Below are 18,262 nucleotides of genomic sequence, written 5' to 3'. Positions count from 1 at the left end.
TTTTTTAAAAATATTCAACTGTTTTAACATCTTTTTATGATGCTGAGAAAGGCAAAAGAAGTATTATACGTTATTTCTTCACTTTTGTGTAGGTCGCTGGATCTATTTTCTTAGCAATTTGCTGATAACATTTTACAGTTTACACTTTAGGTTTACGTTTTACTTCAACATACCCCCTCATTTTATCTTATGTTTTTAAGCTTATGATTTTCATAGTTGATTCCTTTATATAACTTATAACTAAGATTTAAAACTGTTTAAGTGAAATATTTCTGCAGCCAGCTCATTTGACGTTTTCCATAGGACGATTCAAAATTGGATAAAGCTTAAGTTTGATTAGGATTACAATTATTAAATTACAATGAAAATAAGTTGGCGAATAATTTTTTTGAAAAAATTCATTCCTAATTGTCATGACATTCTATAGTATAATGCAAAATTATGTACCTTACTATTGTTAGTTCCTACATTGCATCACTCTGTTATATTTTCCATCTTGGTGAAGTATTAGATTGGGTATAATACTACATTACTACTTAATTATACAGTATATTTGTCGTATTTTATCATGACATGTTAAGTGGGCTAATATTGAGCCTCTCTACCTTGCAGTTGTAGTGGTATTCTCCTAAGGGAGTAGAGAAATTTCAAGATTAAAATCTCTCATTAGGATTTTTTTCCCGTTTTCCATTTGTAACACTTGCCATGAGGTGACATGATTCAATAACAACTAACTCAGGTACAGATTTCAAAAATCTCATTCTTCAGATTTATACAGTGTTTTTTGGTTATTGCCTCTCTATTTCTTAAAACTTAAAAGGAAGATGCCATATAATTATATGTATGATTGTGAATTCCTGATTCAAGCTCTCTTTTCTTCAACGGCTTAAAAGAATGTTAATGCTTCATTTCAAATGTTACATTCACTGATGAAGAAATCTTGATTTGTTTTTCTTATTCTTTACTCTCTTTTACATTGAGATTTTTCACCTTCTATGTCTTCTTGCTTCACAGTTACCCCAGTGAATTCCACACCTGAAGCATTAGATGCACTGAACACTTATGGATGATATATAGGTATCGTACTTTCTGAAGCCTCCCTTCTTATTTTCAATGATTTTTTTGTTTCACCAAGCTGGACATCAATTTAAAACACAATATTGAGTGAGCTCTTTTTCATTTTATTTTTCTAATTGAAGTAGTAGAAATCACATACAAGATATCCTTTATTGCGTAATGTATCTTTTCTTTTCCTCTTTCATTCTCTTGTGGATGTGAAAATCATCATTGATTGTCTATAGTCTTAGAATTTCATGTATTTGATAATTTTGGGAAGGTATCAATTATACTCGATGTCAAAAAAAAATACATTTGTTTTGAGGATCAAAAAAGAGACGAATCATGATAAAATGATGGATAAATTAGAATCTATGTTTGGAGGATTTCAACTTTCAACTGGAGTTCACCATATATGGAAGCATATGGTTCCTACATTTACGGGTTTAAGCCTCAAATGGAAGATGGCTACTCTGATTTGCCATTTTGAGAAGCAGAAATCTGAAACCTTTTGTGAATCAAGTATCAACTCCTGATTTATCTACTTTTATGTTTTGGAAAGTTGCAGGAATTATATGTTAGAGGGGAGACCATTCAGCATTGTTCAGTTTCCTTTGTATTGCTTCTGTAATTTCTTTATTTTCTTTTCCTTCTGCAATGAACTTGTCATCCTCTATGTAAAGAATGTTTCTTGTACTTTTCATACATCAATCACAGTCAAATTATGAGTCAAAGCTATAGTACAGTGGCTATTGTTCTTTTACAAACTCCATTGATTTATGTAATTAACTAGGTCTATTGCAACGACATCACAATTATCTTTATTATTATTAACTTATAGTTGTATACTTTCCCATGTAAATTATCATGTGTAACTTAGTGTCGCTTCTTACTTTACCGAAAATATGTAGCTGAGAGCCTGTTGTATGCCCAATAGCTTCTTCGCAGGAGTAGTGGTTTTGAAGTGGCTGCAACTCATCGGCATGCACAAAAGGTATTTGGCTGTGGAGTTCACCTTTAAGGAGAACAACTCTTGATGGAATAGAATACAACTTATTACTGCTGGACACATAAGGAATTGATGCTTATGATCAAACGGTTAGTTTCCACCCTTTTAACATTATTGGTTTTCTGAAGGAGGATACTAACCTAGAACATGCTATATGTCTTTATATTACATTGTCCTACCTTTGTATAGCTAAACTTTTCACAAACTAAAGGAACTAGCACTATAACTCTAGAACATGCCTTGTTTTTTCCTCTGTCCTTTCTATCCTTCCTGTCACTGACTTTTACCTTTTATAAATTTTTGTTTTATTGTTGTTTCAAAAAATTTCTGTTTTGTTTAGCTTTTTCACAGGGTATATATAGCACACAGATATTCTCCCTGGCAGTCCTTCTCTCAAGTATGTTTGTATATAACCAGGTTAGGAGCACTGAAACTTGGATTTCGTTTGCTTCTTTTGATATGCGATTTTCAACCCTTCTCCCTCAGGATTCAGTGAATTTCCTTGTTGCTACAGTCAGTTTATTTGTTAGTTGTCCTGATAATCTCTTTAATCCTGTAATTTAGATGGGAGGTATCGATGAAGTTGCGCTTGACTGCCTCTCTCTTGTCACTGAAATGACTAGGCATATTCGTGTTAAAGCCTCTGGAAGAAAGGCCAGTGCTTCTAAGCTTGGCCAGTTCTCCCCAGTCTTCATTTGGTTTCCTAGAGTAATTGACAATTTGTTTATTATCACTGTAGATTTTCTTCTGTTCTTATTTGTGAAACTATTAAAATACATTTTTCTTTTCTGCAAAAGGATTTTTATTTGGATTGGGTCGAGGACAACCGCAAAATAACTCCGCAGGACTACCTTCAACTTGCATTGAAGCCAATTCAAGGTGGTGACAAAGATGTTGCTGCTAAAAACGAGGTAACCACTTTATATGAATGTTTTGTTTGCTTTACTATGCTGTAATTATTCAATTTCTATTGTAACTTCCTCTATTTTTGGAATTGGTTTCCTGAACTTGCACATGTTTTTACTAAAAATAAAGAGAACTTGTACATGTTTTTATGCGATTTGGAAACCATCCTCCTTTTCCTTCTAATGAGTTAGCACTTAATGATTGATTAACCATTGAGATTTTGACTGCATAATGATTTTACTTGATTTTTGCAGGAATCTGTCTTTTCTCAAAATCAATTCCACATGTTACATTATCTGTTTGCCCATTCTCAGAACTTCACACTATTTACGTCCAACAACGATGGAGCTTAGTCTTGAAATAGTAAGTTCCTTCATAGCCACAATAGTTCTCATCATTTGATAATTCATGTTTTACCAAATGAAACATGTCTAACTTCTTAAAATGTTGTGATCTTCACTTCTTCATTAAGGTTGGGATATAGGTCTAGAATGAATATATTCGTTCACGAATTATGTTCATTATTACTGCTCTATGACAGAGAGTAAATTTTATAGCACATTAATTGATATGTATTTTTTATATTTATATGTTTGATTCATGGTAAGATCTTATGCGTTTATTATAATAATAAAAAATCCTTATAAGGCGACTATTGCACATAAACTATAAATTATTACTACTTCAACATGAATGAATATTTGGTTCTATCATGATCCAAGATTGAAATATTATCAATGTTATTTGATAGAAGAAATAGCTCATCTCTTTCTCACATGTATATGCAACTGCTCTATTCAGATTACAGAATTCACAGTGAGTTAGCTTGTGAGTTAGTTTCCAGGGAATTTGCATGCTATGTACTTAAATGAATATAAAACTATTTTTACTTTTCTCTTGATTTCCTTTCGCTTCAACACTTAGACCTCATACTGTTGAAGAATGCAGTCACAACTACAGTAGAACATTGGACAAATTTAAACATGTCAATCACCAAGTATATCTGACTTGGTTCACTACCAAATTGTGTGATCCTTTCTAATTTAAAGAATAAGTCTTACTAATTTTGTTATGTCCAGGTAAGAAAGTATCTATTATCTCAAGTAGTAATTTATTGATTTTTATAGACGTGAAAGCTTTATGTATATATACATACCAACTGTAAAATTAAACTTGGACAGGAGTTAAAACTTGCTACACAACCATTTTATTACCTCAAAAATAATATAGTGGTTTTCAGTTTATTTTTATATAGTTACAATAACTGTTAATTCTCAAATAAATTCTCAAAAAATCCTAAAAGGCAACTTCATAGCAATCACTCAAGATAAATACACAATACATATACTTGAACAAAGATAAGTGATTTCTGCCATTTTTATTTTGTACTCCATATTTATCAATTTCCAAATTTATATATCTAATAATAACAAAATAAATTTCATATGTAATAACTTCTTTTTCTGACACACATCATTAAATTTTACTATTACATGCAATAACTTTTTCTCTTTTTTGGCAGAATCTCATTGGCTGCCAAATCTATCAATTTTAAAGAAGACACCTGTACTTTTATATAGTATAACGTGTCTGCTTTGTATTGTATATATTTTTATATATAGATAATATATATATTATATATATATATATACACACATTATTACACATTATTCATCAACATCATTACATTAAAGCACAAACTTGTCATCCTTTCCTGAAGAAAAAAATATTGCTCTCTTTCTAAGGTATTTTTCCCCTTTTCATGTTTTCCCTCTTCCCATTTTCAATTTTTCTTGCAGATTTTAGTTGTCATCAAAGGAGAAAATCAATATGGGACAAATTAAACTTGTTATTTTCAATTAAAATTTCAATTTTATTACTAGCAGACAGATTTGAGGAAATTATATTTTCTAATGTTTGACTGAGTTGGGGATAATTATGTTCTTGCATGTTCTGAATTTCATTACAAATATTCCTATTGTACTTTCATTACAAATTGTGTACTTTCAGTATGTGGAGGACAATATGTTCTTGCATGTTCTTCCTAATTCAATTGTTCATGTTCATGCAACCACATAAAAGAAAGGACTTTCACTCAATAATGATGCTATCTTGCAGATACTACTGCTTGGTTAAACATTTCTAACAAACATGGTACTAACATTGAACATCGATCAAATAGCATTAACAACACAAGATTGGATTTGCAAAGTTCAAATTGTGGAAATCGGACGCCCGAGAGAAAGCCCTGACAAGAAATGTAGATTTCAAAATTTGATTTTGGAAGATGAACAAGTGAGCTCATTACATTTAATCTCATGAATATTCTCCTTTTTTAATATTTACCTCATATGAAAATTTTTGTTTTATTTTACTCTTAGTAAACAGTTTAACTTATCCTCAAATCTCTACAACTCTTACTTTCAGGAATGTCAAATAAAGGCAGTACTGTATGCAGATGAAATTGAACAGTATGCAGAAATGCTTAAACTCATGAATACCTATCTCATCTCTACCGCAAGAGTCAAAATCTCCCAAACTTCACACGGCAAGCCGATACACAAATTTTACTGGGTTCTTGACAAAGAAACAGTAATTGAACATATCACACCATCTAATGGAGTTGAGAATCCACTTCCACCACCAACAAAGCTGAATATCACAACCTTTGACCGCATTCCTCACATGATGCTTGATTCTGCTGTTGAAATCGGTATATCCACCCTACTAACTTTTACAACAGTAAAATATACCTGCTTACTGATACACACACTTACAACATTTCATTCTTTATTATATACACAGATATACTGGCAATCGTTCTCCGTTGTAGTCCTCAAAAATACGCAGGTCGCAGTAATCATAAATGTCGAGAAATTATCATTTGTGACAATTAGTAAGCCCATTTTGCCTTATATATTCCCATTCAACGAAAATATTTTGAATAATTAAACACTTTTATTGTTTACTTAATCGTACCATCACTTATCATCTGGTTGTTATCATGGTACTTTAGCAAAAATCAATTTCTCCTCACTCTATGGGAGGATTTTGGAGAAATTGAAGGAAATGAAATCGAAGCAAAAATGGAAAAAGAAATGGATCTTATTGTAATCCTTGGCAGGAATATAGGAATCTCTACTTTTCAAGGTACATGCATTGAACTTTTTACCAACAGAATTTATATATAATAACAAAACGTTATGCAAGCTTTCTGTCGTACAGGGTTGTCACTGCAGAGTAGGTACAATTCAACAATACACATAGCTCCTAATTACCCACAGGCAGTAGAACTCACCAAATGGTACTAATATTCCATCACTATTCTCTACCTTTAATTTGCATTTAAAGAACCTATTAAACCAACTATTTGTTGTAACAATAGGGCAAAAGAAAACAAATCAATGTTGTTAAGTCGTGAGTCGAACAAAACTTCAACAAGCTCATCTGCCCCTCTCATGGTATTGACTCCTGCCGGCCAACAAGTTGTCTCTATTGAACAAATTTCATCACCAACTTCTGTAAGTCATACTTCAAGCTGATAATTTAAGAGTTTGCATATTTATTAAATAATAAAAATAAATTTTATTTATTCATCAGTAACTCAACATGTATTATGTATATGATATTTCCCAACAGATGGGACTATTCTATCTTGAAGCAGAAATGGCCATATCAGATGAATTGCAAGAGTTTTGTGTACTTGAATGCTCAGGATGCAAACAAAAGAAGCGCACAAAAGATAGAAAGGATTTTCATTGTCCAAAATGTAATCGGAAAACAACATTACTTCCTCGGTATTTATCCTTCTCCTTCGTCTTTGTTCAATTGATATATCTACTTAAGAATACATATTATGTGCTACTGATAACCCGTATATATGGCAATGTTCACTGATGTGTATCATTTATAACAGAAAATAGTGACAAGTTTATACCAAATTAACTTTACATTAGTTGCTTAGTAGTTCTAAATAGTTTTACTTTAAGATATCTTCATTTAGTACAATTATATGTTTGAAAAACTAATATAAGACCTATACATATACACAAACATTAAGTAATACTTTAACTATGTAAGTACCAAAATCGAAAACACTTTTTGGTAGAAGGCTGTCCTTCAACCTCTAAAATTAATAGATCACACACATAACAACAAACATTATTGATATGTATTAACAATGAATCATAAATTGTCCCTATAATAATAAAAGAAAAAAGCACATTAAATCAAATCTCAAAAAGTCAGAAAAAGGAAAAGTAACAAAACTCATATTTTTAACTTATCATGATTTCAGGTGTATCTTTCAAATTGATCTTACTGACGGTACTGCTACAGTCACAGCATCTATCTCTGGTGAACTGGGAGAAAAACTACTCTCCATGACAGCGGAAGACATATTTGACATAACTTGTGCTAAGGTAATCTCTTATTCCAGCCAACACATCTATTGTCACAAAGAGTTTCTTCTCACTCTTTACATTTACAGAGGCAATCATTGCATGTTAATCATGTCCATGAGATGTTGTCCAACAAACTATTTCAAATTCAGCTAAGGAAGTCATCTTGGGGTACCTCAAACAATACACAAGCAACTTACTCCATTATTTCCTACATGGAAAAGCAACATACTTCTCCAACCGCTATTGATAGGAATTCCAAAAAGATAAGACCTTTGGAGATAAGTGAGATGGAGGTGACAGAGACAACTACTGCAGCTGGTTCTTCAAATGCAACTCCGAAATTTGAACCACCCACACCAACAAAAAACCTGTAAAAGGTCAGTCTACATCTGATTATCACATTTATTATTCAAAATCAAACTATAAATCACACTGATTAGCAGTTCAAAACATTTACAAGTATTTGAAATTTAATAAAATTTAAGAGTGTCATTGATAAATTGTAAATTAGTTTAATAAATCATGAACTACTTGAAACAGGAATGGAAAAAAATAGAGATAATGTGTCAGCCCTGTCTGTCTTTGATGACAATTAATTGTTGCCTTTGATGAGGTTGGCTGCTATGGTTTGATACCTCATTTTGAGGTTGAGTCATTGTTGCATTTTAATCTTTTTGTGCTCCATTTTTTTGATGTATTTTACACAATGGGTTGCTGATTTTTTATCATATTGTTGCTGAATTTTAGACTAAACTATTTGTTACACTTCTGATTGAATTTCTGTCTATTGTTGCTATGTATCGAGCTAAATTTTGCTACACTTTTGGCTATATTTGAGCCAATGGTTTGGCTATGTATTTCGAAACTCTGCTGCACTTTTAAGTTAGACAACTGCTGCATACCATGCCTCTGTTTGCATCTTTGTTTTTGATATGCCTTCAGAATTCCGAATAATTATAGTTTAATCTTATAAAAAACAGACCACCCAACAATGTAAATCAAGCAACAGTTCAAAACATTTACAAGTATTTGAAATTTAAAAAAATTTAAGAGTGTCATTGATAAATTGTAAATTAGTTTAATAAATCATCAACTACATGAAACAGGAATGGAAAAAAATTGAGATAATGTGTCTGCCCTGTCTGTCTTTGATGAGAATTAACTGTTGCCTTTGATGAGGTTGGCTGCTATAGTTTGATACCTCATTTTGAGGTTGAATCATTGTTGCATTTTAATCTTTTTGTGCTCCATTTTTTTGATGTATTTTACACCATGGGTTGCTGATATTTTATCATATTGCTGCTGAATTTTAGACTAAACTATTTGTTGCACTTCTCATCAAATTTCGGTCTATTGTTGCTATGTGTCAAGCTACATTTTGCTACACTTTTGGCTATATTTAAGCCAATGGTTTGGCTATGTATTTGGAAACTTTGCTGCACTTTTAAGTTAGACAACTGCTTACATTATTACTTACATGAGCATCTTGGTATAGTTTCACTGAACTCCCTTACCTCACTGGAAAATATGAATTTCTGACCCCTAAATACTGAGGATCTGAAGCAATCCTGTGTTTACACTGAGTCTTTCTCAACTTCTGCCAATTATCTCATGAGTTATTGCCTATTTACATACAGGAAATGACACATCCAACTTATATGAATTTGAATATTGTATTTTCACTTTTTAACATACCTTAATTTGTCTAATTACAGGAACTTCCTCACTTGATTTTGTGACTTTTGCTTAACGAAGTTTTTGGATTCCCAGTCGATTCAAGTTTCCTCAATAGGGAGAATGAAATGAATCAGTTAACTTTTTGTCCACGAAATGAATCAGTTAACTTTTTGTGCAGCCTTCGTTATTTAGCTTTGCTGGTAATATTATATCCCACATTTGTCATATATACTTTTTGAACAGTTTCATTTCTGTCACTAACAACTCAACTTTCTAAATTTACTAACACTAACAATTTTCTCAGGAACCCCTAACAACTCCCTATGCTATGGTTTTGGGAATGATGAAGAAGATCAGCAACTGAAAGTGAACAGCAGCATCCTCTACATATATAATATGATAAACAATTACATGTTGATCTCATATGTCAAAAAAATATTTTGATTTTATTACCTTAGTTAATATGGTATCAGTTGTACATATATTTTGAATATCTCTAATACTATATAACATTATTACATTATCTTATCTTCTACAACAATTATCATCAATGATTCATTAATACTGATATTTTCACTATTGGGCCCGTGCTTGCCACGGGCGTTCCCCATCTAGTATACTTAGACAACGCAGCCTATAGAAGTTTTATGTACAACAAGTTTGGTGTTAGTCCTGTTGAAATGGAAAGTGCTGCTGTGGCTCTCATTTGTTACCAACAGAAGGTACCTTACATCGTTATCCGTGCCCTCTCCGACATGGCCGGAGGTGGCACTTCCGAGTCCAACGAGGCATTTACCTTCATCACCCTTGCTGCGACCAACTCCGTTGAAGTCACCGTACAATTCATCAACCAATTGGCTACCAAAAAATTACATCAAGATGCTTCATGTCTATTATTAGTACCTTCAGTTTTTCGAATTTGTATCAAAATAAGCAAAAATCGACAAGAGATTTCTTCCGATCAAGTATAATTTATTTGTTATTTTTCATATTTCATTAAAAGTATCGTTGCCACCAAATTTAACTATTTACAACTTTAGTTGAGATTTCTTGGGATCAACTAAAGTTTTTCTTTTCTTCTTTTTTTTTTTTTAAAAAAAAGTTTTTTGCTTTAACTTTTAAAATGTGAACATGTCAATATGTGAATGGCTTGTACTAGTGCCATTTTCAACTTTTCATGCGCCTCTCAAGGGTGTAATACATCTTTCACGTCATATCGATCAAAAAGTACTTAATAGTACATGTTTTTTAATAAGATAGGTATTTAATAGATGTAAGCCTCAATTAAAATGTTCAAATAAATTATGAGTGATGATAGATAACTTCAGTTTATAAAAAAAAAAAAAGTGTATATGAAGAATATGTATTTGTTGGATCTGAGGTAAACATCGTGATAATTTCTATTTTTCTCACAACTTAAATTGTAACTATAGAGTAATTAGAACCGGGGTGGATATCATCATATGAGATACCAATCGGAAAATAAAAAAAGAAAGTCTTTTTTATTGTTTTGTAAAAGTCAAATAGAATTAGTGTCATCAATCAAATAAAAAAAATGAGCTAGTGAGTCGAATATGAGTTCATCAAAATTTGAGTTAAATAAAAATAAATAAATTACCTAACTCGACTCATATTTTAAATAGGTAAAAACAAGTTATCCAATGGATAATATGAATAACAATAATTATCCATATTATATTAGAGATCTTATTAGAAGCTTTAAAAATAAAAAAATAAATAAAATTATCACTTCACTCCACCTCCTAGCTCCCACCTCCCAAAAAAATGTTTTTTTAAAAAAAAATTAATTCCACCAAACCCCTACCCCCACACACCCCATACCAGCCTCCCCCCCGTCCTTTTCCCCCTCCACACCCATCCAAAAAAAATTTTAATTTTTTGATTGAACTTCTTTTTGTAAAAAAAAAAATGATCACATCATCCCCCTACCCCCACCCACAGCCCACCCATCCCGCAAAAAAGTTAACAAAAATATTTAATTTTTTCATTAATATTTTAATTTTTTTTTGAAAAAAAATCACCATTCCACCCTACCTAACCCCCAGAAAAAACTTTCTTTCTATCCAATTCCTTATTACTTTTTTTTTTTTTTTATCCATTTAATTATCTATTTTTAAATGGATATCGATATTATTTAGTCAATTTGCCACCCTAGTTATGCCTATAATTATTTTATCGTACATATATAATTCTTTTTAAGAAAAGTCTTTTCTTAAAAAAAAATGAAAGATATAATTAATGACATCATTAAGGAATAACCCCACGACACTCAATTTGAAAGAAAAAAAGAGGAGCGTGATTTGACATTGTAGTATTCTCAATTATATTTAAACTAGGAAATTTGGCCGCGCTTCGGGCGGTCTTTAAAATAAATATTAAAGGATTACTTTTTTTAATTAATTCTATAGCTTTTTTTATTTTCAAAAGTAATATCATCACTTTATTTTTTTTACTTATATCTTAATTATGAATATCGTTTTTAGATGACGATTGAAATGAAACTTAACAAATTTAACATTTATAATCTATTAAATGAGGGATAGTACATTATTAATCAATATGTCAAATGTCAATATATATTTTCTTAGTAATTTTTTTGTTTGGACATGTAGTTAATATGTCACTTTCTACATTTTATTGGAATATCAATGAGTTTGAATCTTTATATTACAACATATACTCCGATGTAATTTTTTTCTTGAGTACATAAGAATTATATTATAAATAACTGAAAAATACTAATAAAATACATCTACACGTCTTGTTATCCTTTTTCATATTGATATGATAAAACTCATTTGAATATTTCATTTTTCAATCGTTTTTGTTCCTTTTTTCAAATATACTATTTAAATTTGTATGATTTTTGCATGAATCACATCTATTGGTATTTTAGATTCTTTAGCTGCACCTATATCAAAGATAATTGTTGTCATTTGTCAAATTTGTTTTTTAAGGATGTTATCCAAAATGTTATGCTATTAAATTTCAATATAATCAACCTCGAATGAGAATATGTTTTTTCAAAAAAATTATTAACTCGTTTACTATATTTTAATCTATATCTTTTATATGAAATATAAAGATAAAAGATTCATACAAACTACGTAAAAATATTTGATAGATAATAAACATCACATATTATGTGTATAGAATAATAAAATTTAAAAGTTAATTAAATTGAATACTTTGATAATATGTTTCATTTCAAATATATTTCTTGCATTCTCAAATCAATGATTGCACCTCTTTCTATATAAAATTAATACATGAACACCCTAAGATATATATTCATTACTTAGTATATTAAAATAATTTAAAATTTTAATCATACTTTTGTGTTTATTTAGTCAATTCATATGGAAAATTTTTATGTACAAAATTTTGTGTTTTATTTTTAAAAAATATATTAAAAATCAAATCAACTTACTTAGTCATTTGTATTTATCTTTTATTTTAACTTTTCAAAAGATACATACTTAATAAAAATAAATTAATTTATCAAATGCATGAATAAACTTTTTTGGCATATATGTTTGTCCTATTTTTAAATTTCATAAAATGTATATTAAATATTTATATTCACTATTTTATTTATTTTGATCTATATTTAATTATACTTCAAAAGAGTTACAAAATATGATTTTCATAGTATATCAAATACAAGTATTTAATATTACAAAATATTTGCATGGAGTGCAATTAACATATAAGTAAACCAAAGCAAAAAGAGAACAATTTTGACTAAAAAATTTACAAAATCTTCAATTATGAGATCAATATTTTCTAAAAATTTTTGAACATAGGTGAGTTTTTATCATATTCTATACAAAATTACAATAACTAATTTGTATCTAACAAAAGCACATATTTGTGACAATAAAAAATTCATAAAACTTCAACCATAATAAAATTCATGAAAAAAAAACATAATGCACATATCTTTTTATGACTTTAATCATAAGAACATAGTGAAAAGAATAATATAAATTAATGTAGAAATTTAAAACTCTTATCGACACTATTTTCGACAAACTAATCAACAATCAAGAGTCTTCTTCACCGAGTCAAGCATAAGAATTTGATAATAATAATAATAATAGTAATAATAATAATAATAATAATAATATTAGCAAAACACTACTTCAAATATGAAGTGAAAAGAATAGTCATGAGTAGAAATAATTAAAACTCAATCCAAAGAAATTAAATGAAAAGAACACACATCTTCCTTAACCTTAATCACAAGAAAATAAATGAAAAATAGAAATATAGATCGATGCACAGTTTTTTTGAACTTTTGTCCAACATCCTTTTTGACAGACTAATCAACATTTAAAAGTCTTCTTCATCGAGTTATGCTAAAAGATGAATGTGATCCTATAATAATAATAATATTTATAAATATTAACAGTGAAATAAAAAAAATAATCTTGAGTTACATGGAGAGAACACACAACACATCTATCTTTCTTAGTTCCTTAGGACCTTAATCATAAGAAAATACATAAAAATAATAATGTATAATCAATGCACAATTTTTGTTACTCTTATCCGACATCCCTTTTGACAAACTAACATCCAAAAGCCTTCTTCGTTGAGTTATGCCACAAAATAAATTCGATCCTACAATAATATAAAGATTAACAATGAAATAAAAAAAAAATCTTGATTTACATGGAGAGAACAAACAACACATTATGAATTTATAAAGGTAAAATTTGAGAATATATCATAAAGTGTCTTAAATATTGTAATTAAATACTTGGGGGTTATGAATATGAAAATTTAATATTAAAAGAGTTAATGATAGTATTAAAAGTAGAAATTTAATAGGTATAAGTTATAAATATAAAATTGTAAAAATAAGTAAAAGAGGAAAAGAATAAATATAAGAACGAATAAAGGAGATGAAAGAAATAATTTTATATTATATATAACTATAACTTTTATGGATTGAATAAGTAATAAATATTTTAACAAAATCATAATGTGTTTTTAAATTGAAATAACAATAAATGTTGCCATAAAGTCTAAAGATAGCAATTCAACAAATAATTCTTTATAACAATTTCAAATTTGAGGAGTGAGTAATTTTTTAAAAAAATTAATTTAAAATCTATTTAATTTGGGTAATTAATGTGATGTTAGTGGGCTGAGTTTTAAATGGGTTGGACTGCATTTTTTGGGCTATAACTGATCAAGTAATTAGCTATAGTATTTAGTGTGATGTTTTTACTCATTTATGTATTTGTTTTGAGATAAAAATAAAAAATAAATCAGAAAAAAATAAAAATAAATATTGACAAATGCTGGCCATTGGAGGGCGCCACATCAGCGGATCAAGATTCAGATTTATATATATATATAGATTACTTAAAAAAAAAAAAAGCAACAAATTAATGTCATCATTGAATTTGTCAAATTTGAAATGTTGAAGGAGGGATTTTGATACTAGGAGTTAAGCCACATTTTTGTCATTGTTTTTTAAGATTAGAATGTGTTAAACTTTAAATATGAGAGTCTTTGAGATATTATCTCTAGTAAATCGAATATTAGGAAGGTAATTTTCTTAATATTTGTATTTAAAATAAATAAATATGTAAAAAATTTAGATTAAACGATAACATATATTCACACAATACTACAAAAAAAACCTCAATTTGTTAATTGAAAAATTATTTAATTTGAAAAGATCAATTCATAACAATATTTAAATGAACACATTTCACGATAATTCAAATATCTTTATAGAAGTTTGAATGACCAATAATTCAAATCAGAGTTGGTGCAACAATTACTCGTGTTTAACGTTTACGTTTTATATAATTTAACCTCTATTTCCCACAATTTATTTTTTAATTGCAACATATAATTTGGTCCCTGTTAGCCTATTTACTTTACAATGGTCAAGAACTTTGAGGTAAATTATTTATTATCACCTATTCTCATTCTTTTTAAATGTAAATAATTATATTCACATGCTTATATAGTGGGAAATCTATTATTGATTGAATCTTGATTTTTGTAAGCGATAGTATACTTTCTTTTACTCGATTTTTGACATGTTTAATTTAAGGGTAACTATAATAAATCGATGATCTAAAGTCAAATTTGAATGGAGGCCTAATTAAATTTAAATTGTTCTTTTATAAGGTTTATTAGCCGTCACTTAATTACGGTAGTAATGTAGAGTTATAATTAATTGATATGTTTGAATGATTGTAACATTTTTTTTGAGTACAGTCACGGGGTGTCAGTTTTTTAAAAGTCGACTTAACCTAGCTTCAAATTGATTACTAATTTGTAAGAAATAAAAATGTTATGTTATATAAATAATTTATTGATTTATTTTTATTTTTTAAGAAAAAGAACCGTACCAAATAAGTCTGTCTATAAAATATAAAGTTTACAAGTCAACATCATGTTATTATAATATACAAAGTTCCAACATCATTCCTTCTTGTGTTAAAAATTCAGTCAATTCTAGTATTTAAGAGTCGAACTCAGAATTTAAAAATTTTGGGTGCATCAATATAAACATAAGTTTAGAATATAAAGTTTAAGCTAAATTTAAAATAAAAATAAGCTTAAGTCGAGATTTGAATTCTGGTCTAGCGGGTGGTATCTCTACCTTCTACCAATTGTCCAAGAGCAATTCTATGTTTTTTATGGATACACTGCTGACTATATCTTACTTGTATTTCAAAATAAATATACATATGATTTTTTCGAAAATTACCTGGTGCACGTGCACCCCACGGCATAGTGGGTCGCCCTGCTAGTATGTCGAAAGATAACTAATAAGCTATTGGGGCCAAAAATTGACGTAATTTGTATAGATGATCTCAAACTGTTTACTAGAAAAATAATCATTTTGGTTAATAATTAAGTACAAGTGTATTAATAAGATCGGTCAATTAAGTTTATTTCTTTATTGGCCAAAACATCAAGACGAGGACTCTAAAAAAACCATCTATTAGCATCAGCCTAGCTATACTCTGAAACTATACTATATAATTACCTTAACAACAGCCAATTAGAAAAAGTTAATTAATTAATTAGAGTTGACACAAACACATATTATAATTATAATAAGAGCATCTATCTAAAAAAAATCACTCTAAAATGATTATCTCGTAGTTATTGAAAATGGAGGACGCATATTATTTGATGAATTAAGTAGTAAGAAAATCAAATATACAGTGGCAGATCCACCCATACGAAGGGGTCAAAAAAATACACTGGATCAAATTTTGATTCAATAAATATATATATATATATATATATATATAGTATTGACACCTAGTTAAAGACTTAATCTAGTGATTAAAATGTTGTAAAAAATTCTTCAAGTTGTGTGTTCTGTTCCTAGTACTACAACATATCGACACCTCATAATTATACTTATTTATACCATAAACACCCCTTAATAATAATTTTGAATTCGATTTCAAATATAATTGTAGATCTTGAGGAGAAAAAGGATGATTGCCTCTTTGACAATTATGGAGATACCGAAAAGTTTAGTAGATAGTGTATAAAATAAAATACCTGATATGGAAAGAGAGGCCTGCAAATTAAATATTATCCTGATATAATAGTATCATCATTCATTAGCAACTACATCATAATTGAAATATAAAATAAGAGCTTACAAAAAGAGAGTATTATAAAATTCATCTGACAGAGATTTTACAACAGTACTATATTTTAAAAATAATTTTATTTATTTATTTATTTATTGTCATTGTTATATTTTTTTACCGCCTCTCCTTCTTCGAAATATATAAATATCAAAAGATGTTTTTAAAAAAAGTTATTTTAAATAATTTCATGATTTTTTTAGTAGTACAATCATTCTTTAATATAATCATTTTATACGATATAAATAATTTTTTCACATTGAATATGAGTTTTTTGATGTAAAATTTAAAACGATAAATTTATTTTTAATTTCTTTTTACAAATACAAATTTTACATTTTAAAAGTTAAAATCATGATTTGGTATCACAAATAATATATCTTTAGAAAAGTTGGAATTTGAAATCACAATGCTAGTCATATGTCACATAGTGTGTTTAAAATTATAATTTCATATCGCATACCTAACGTAAACTAATTCTTCCAAAACTAATACTACTACCTTATTACTACCTTGTTAGTTGAAGTGGATGATTATATTGGAGTTATTATTAATTTAATTAATACAAAAATTTGAACGATAATAAAATGTTATTATAACGAAGAATGTTATAAAATGTTTGATGGTATGTATAACTTTGGATCTTTTTTTTCTTTGAAACGATATATATATATATATATATTAATGTATATACACTATTACAATATAATATGAGCATCTAGAACCAATATTATTTTGTATATATATCGTTTAAAAATTTAATAACTTTGGATGTATTAAATTAATTTAACTATCACTAAATATTTTTTATAGCAACAAATAAACTCTAAATACATTTTTTTAAAAAAAAAAAAAAGTTATTACCATTACAAGTGATATCTGAGGTGACAATTATTGGTTGATGGGTACCAATATTAAAATTTATTTTTTAAAACTTTCGTACACCTATAAATTATAATATCATATTAGAGGATATTGTCGAGTATCATGCCATAAAATAAAACTAGTGTGTTATACATAGGCCAAACATATACGCAATCCCTCACTTGTCTTGTAGATTATTTCTTATTTTGAAATTCTATTTTATCCTTATTTCATTTTAAACTCTTAAACTCTATTCTTTTAAAATAAAATATCATTTTTATGATTTCTTTATTTTATTTATGTTTTTCGATCAATGTTGTCTCTTATTTTTAAAATCGAAGTGTGTTCATTAATATTCGTTTAAAATTAAAAATAAACAAACAAACATTAATTATTTTTTATTAGAGAGTTTGCTGTATTTTGTGTGAAAAAATACCATGCGAAATTTAAGACTTTTCAGTAGTGTTATTAGCAATTAACAAAAGTCTTTTCATTACTTGTATTGAAGATGAGTTTTTTATTTATTTGTATTGAGTTAAATTAAGAATTACAAACGAATATTTTTGTTTAAATTTAGATAGACGGGATGATATGAAAAAAAATTAACATATGTGATATTTTTTAATTTAATTGAATCTTTAAGAGAGAATATCAAATCACTTCCATCAATTTATTTTCAT

General features: G+C 28.3%; 1 protein-coding gene across 6 annotated transcripts; it reads left to right on the top strand.

The window, feature by feature from the left end:
• The first annotated feature begins 607 nt into the window (after positions 1-607).
• Positions 608-9,574, top strand: LOC104648848 (replication protein A 70 kDa DNA-binding subunit B-like). 6 transcript variants are annotated; one of them, XM_069288145.1, is made up of 19 exons: positions 608-739; positions 1,015-1,077; positions 1,994-2,154; positions 2,406-2,482; positions 2,630-2,773; positions 2,863-2,976; positions 3,226-3,334; positions 4,494-4,716; positions 5,090-5,266; positions 5,399-5,684; positions 5,777-5,867; positions 5,988-6,121; positions 6,197-6,275; positions 6,357-6,492; positions 6,611-6,768; positions 7,269-7,392; positions 7,461-7,751; positions 9,090-9,251; positions 9,356-9,574. In XM_069288145.1, the coding sequence occupies exons 9-17, from the start codon at positions 5,123-5,125 to the stop codon at positions 7,746-7,748; spliced, it is 1,440 nt and encodes a 479-aa protein (XP_069144246.1). In that variant the 5' UTR covers positions 608-739; positions 1,015-1,077; positions 1,994-2,154; positions 2,406-2,482; positions 2,630-2,773; positions 2,863-2,976; positions 3,226-3,334; positions 4,494-4,716; positions 5,090-5,122; the 3' UTR covers positions 7,749-7,751; positions 9,090-9,251; positions 9,356-9,574. The 6 variants fall into 6 exon arrangements, with proteins under 6 accessions (XP_069144246.1, XP_069144247.1, XP_069144245.1 ...); XM_069288146.1 differs by lacking the exon at positions 4,494-4,716 and having other exon boundaries at positions 2,417-2,482; XM_069288144.1 differs by lacking the exon at positions 4,494-4,716 and having other exon boundaries at positions 2,630-2,719.
• The last annotated feature ends 8,688 nt before the right edge of the window (positions 9,575-18,262 follow it).

This window comes from Solanum lycopersicum, chromosome 8, assembly GCF_036512215.1.
Source record: "Solanum lycopersicum chromosome 8, SLM_r2.1".
Classification (NCBI taxonomy): domain Eukaryota; kingdom Viridiplantae; phylum Streptophyta; class Magnoliopsida; order Solanales; family Solanaceae; genus Solanum; species Solanum lycopersicum.
Note: the sequence above shows the minus strand (reverse complement) of the source record. Positions and strands in the feature narration are given on the sequence as shown.

What these genes read in the sequence shown, in the direction of transcription:
- LOC104648848 (XM_069288148.1), top strand. Translation starts at nt 5,123, where the DNA reads ATGGTACTAACATTGAACATCGATCAAATAGCATTAACAACACAAGAT. An exon ending in TGATTCTGCTGTTGAAATCG is followed by an intron (nt 5,685 to 5,776) that starts GTATATCCACCC and finishes TTATATACACAG; the next exon opens with ATATACTGGCAATCGTTCTC. An exon ending in GCAGTAGAACTCACCAAATG is followed by an intron (nt 6,276 to 6,356) that starts GTACTAATATTC and finishes TTGTAACAATAG; the next exon opens with GGCAAAAGAAAACAAATCAA.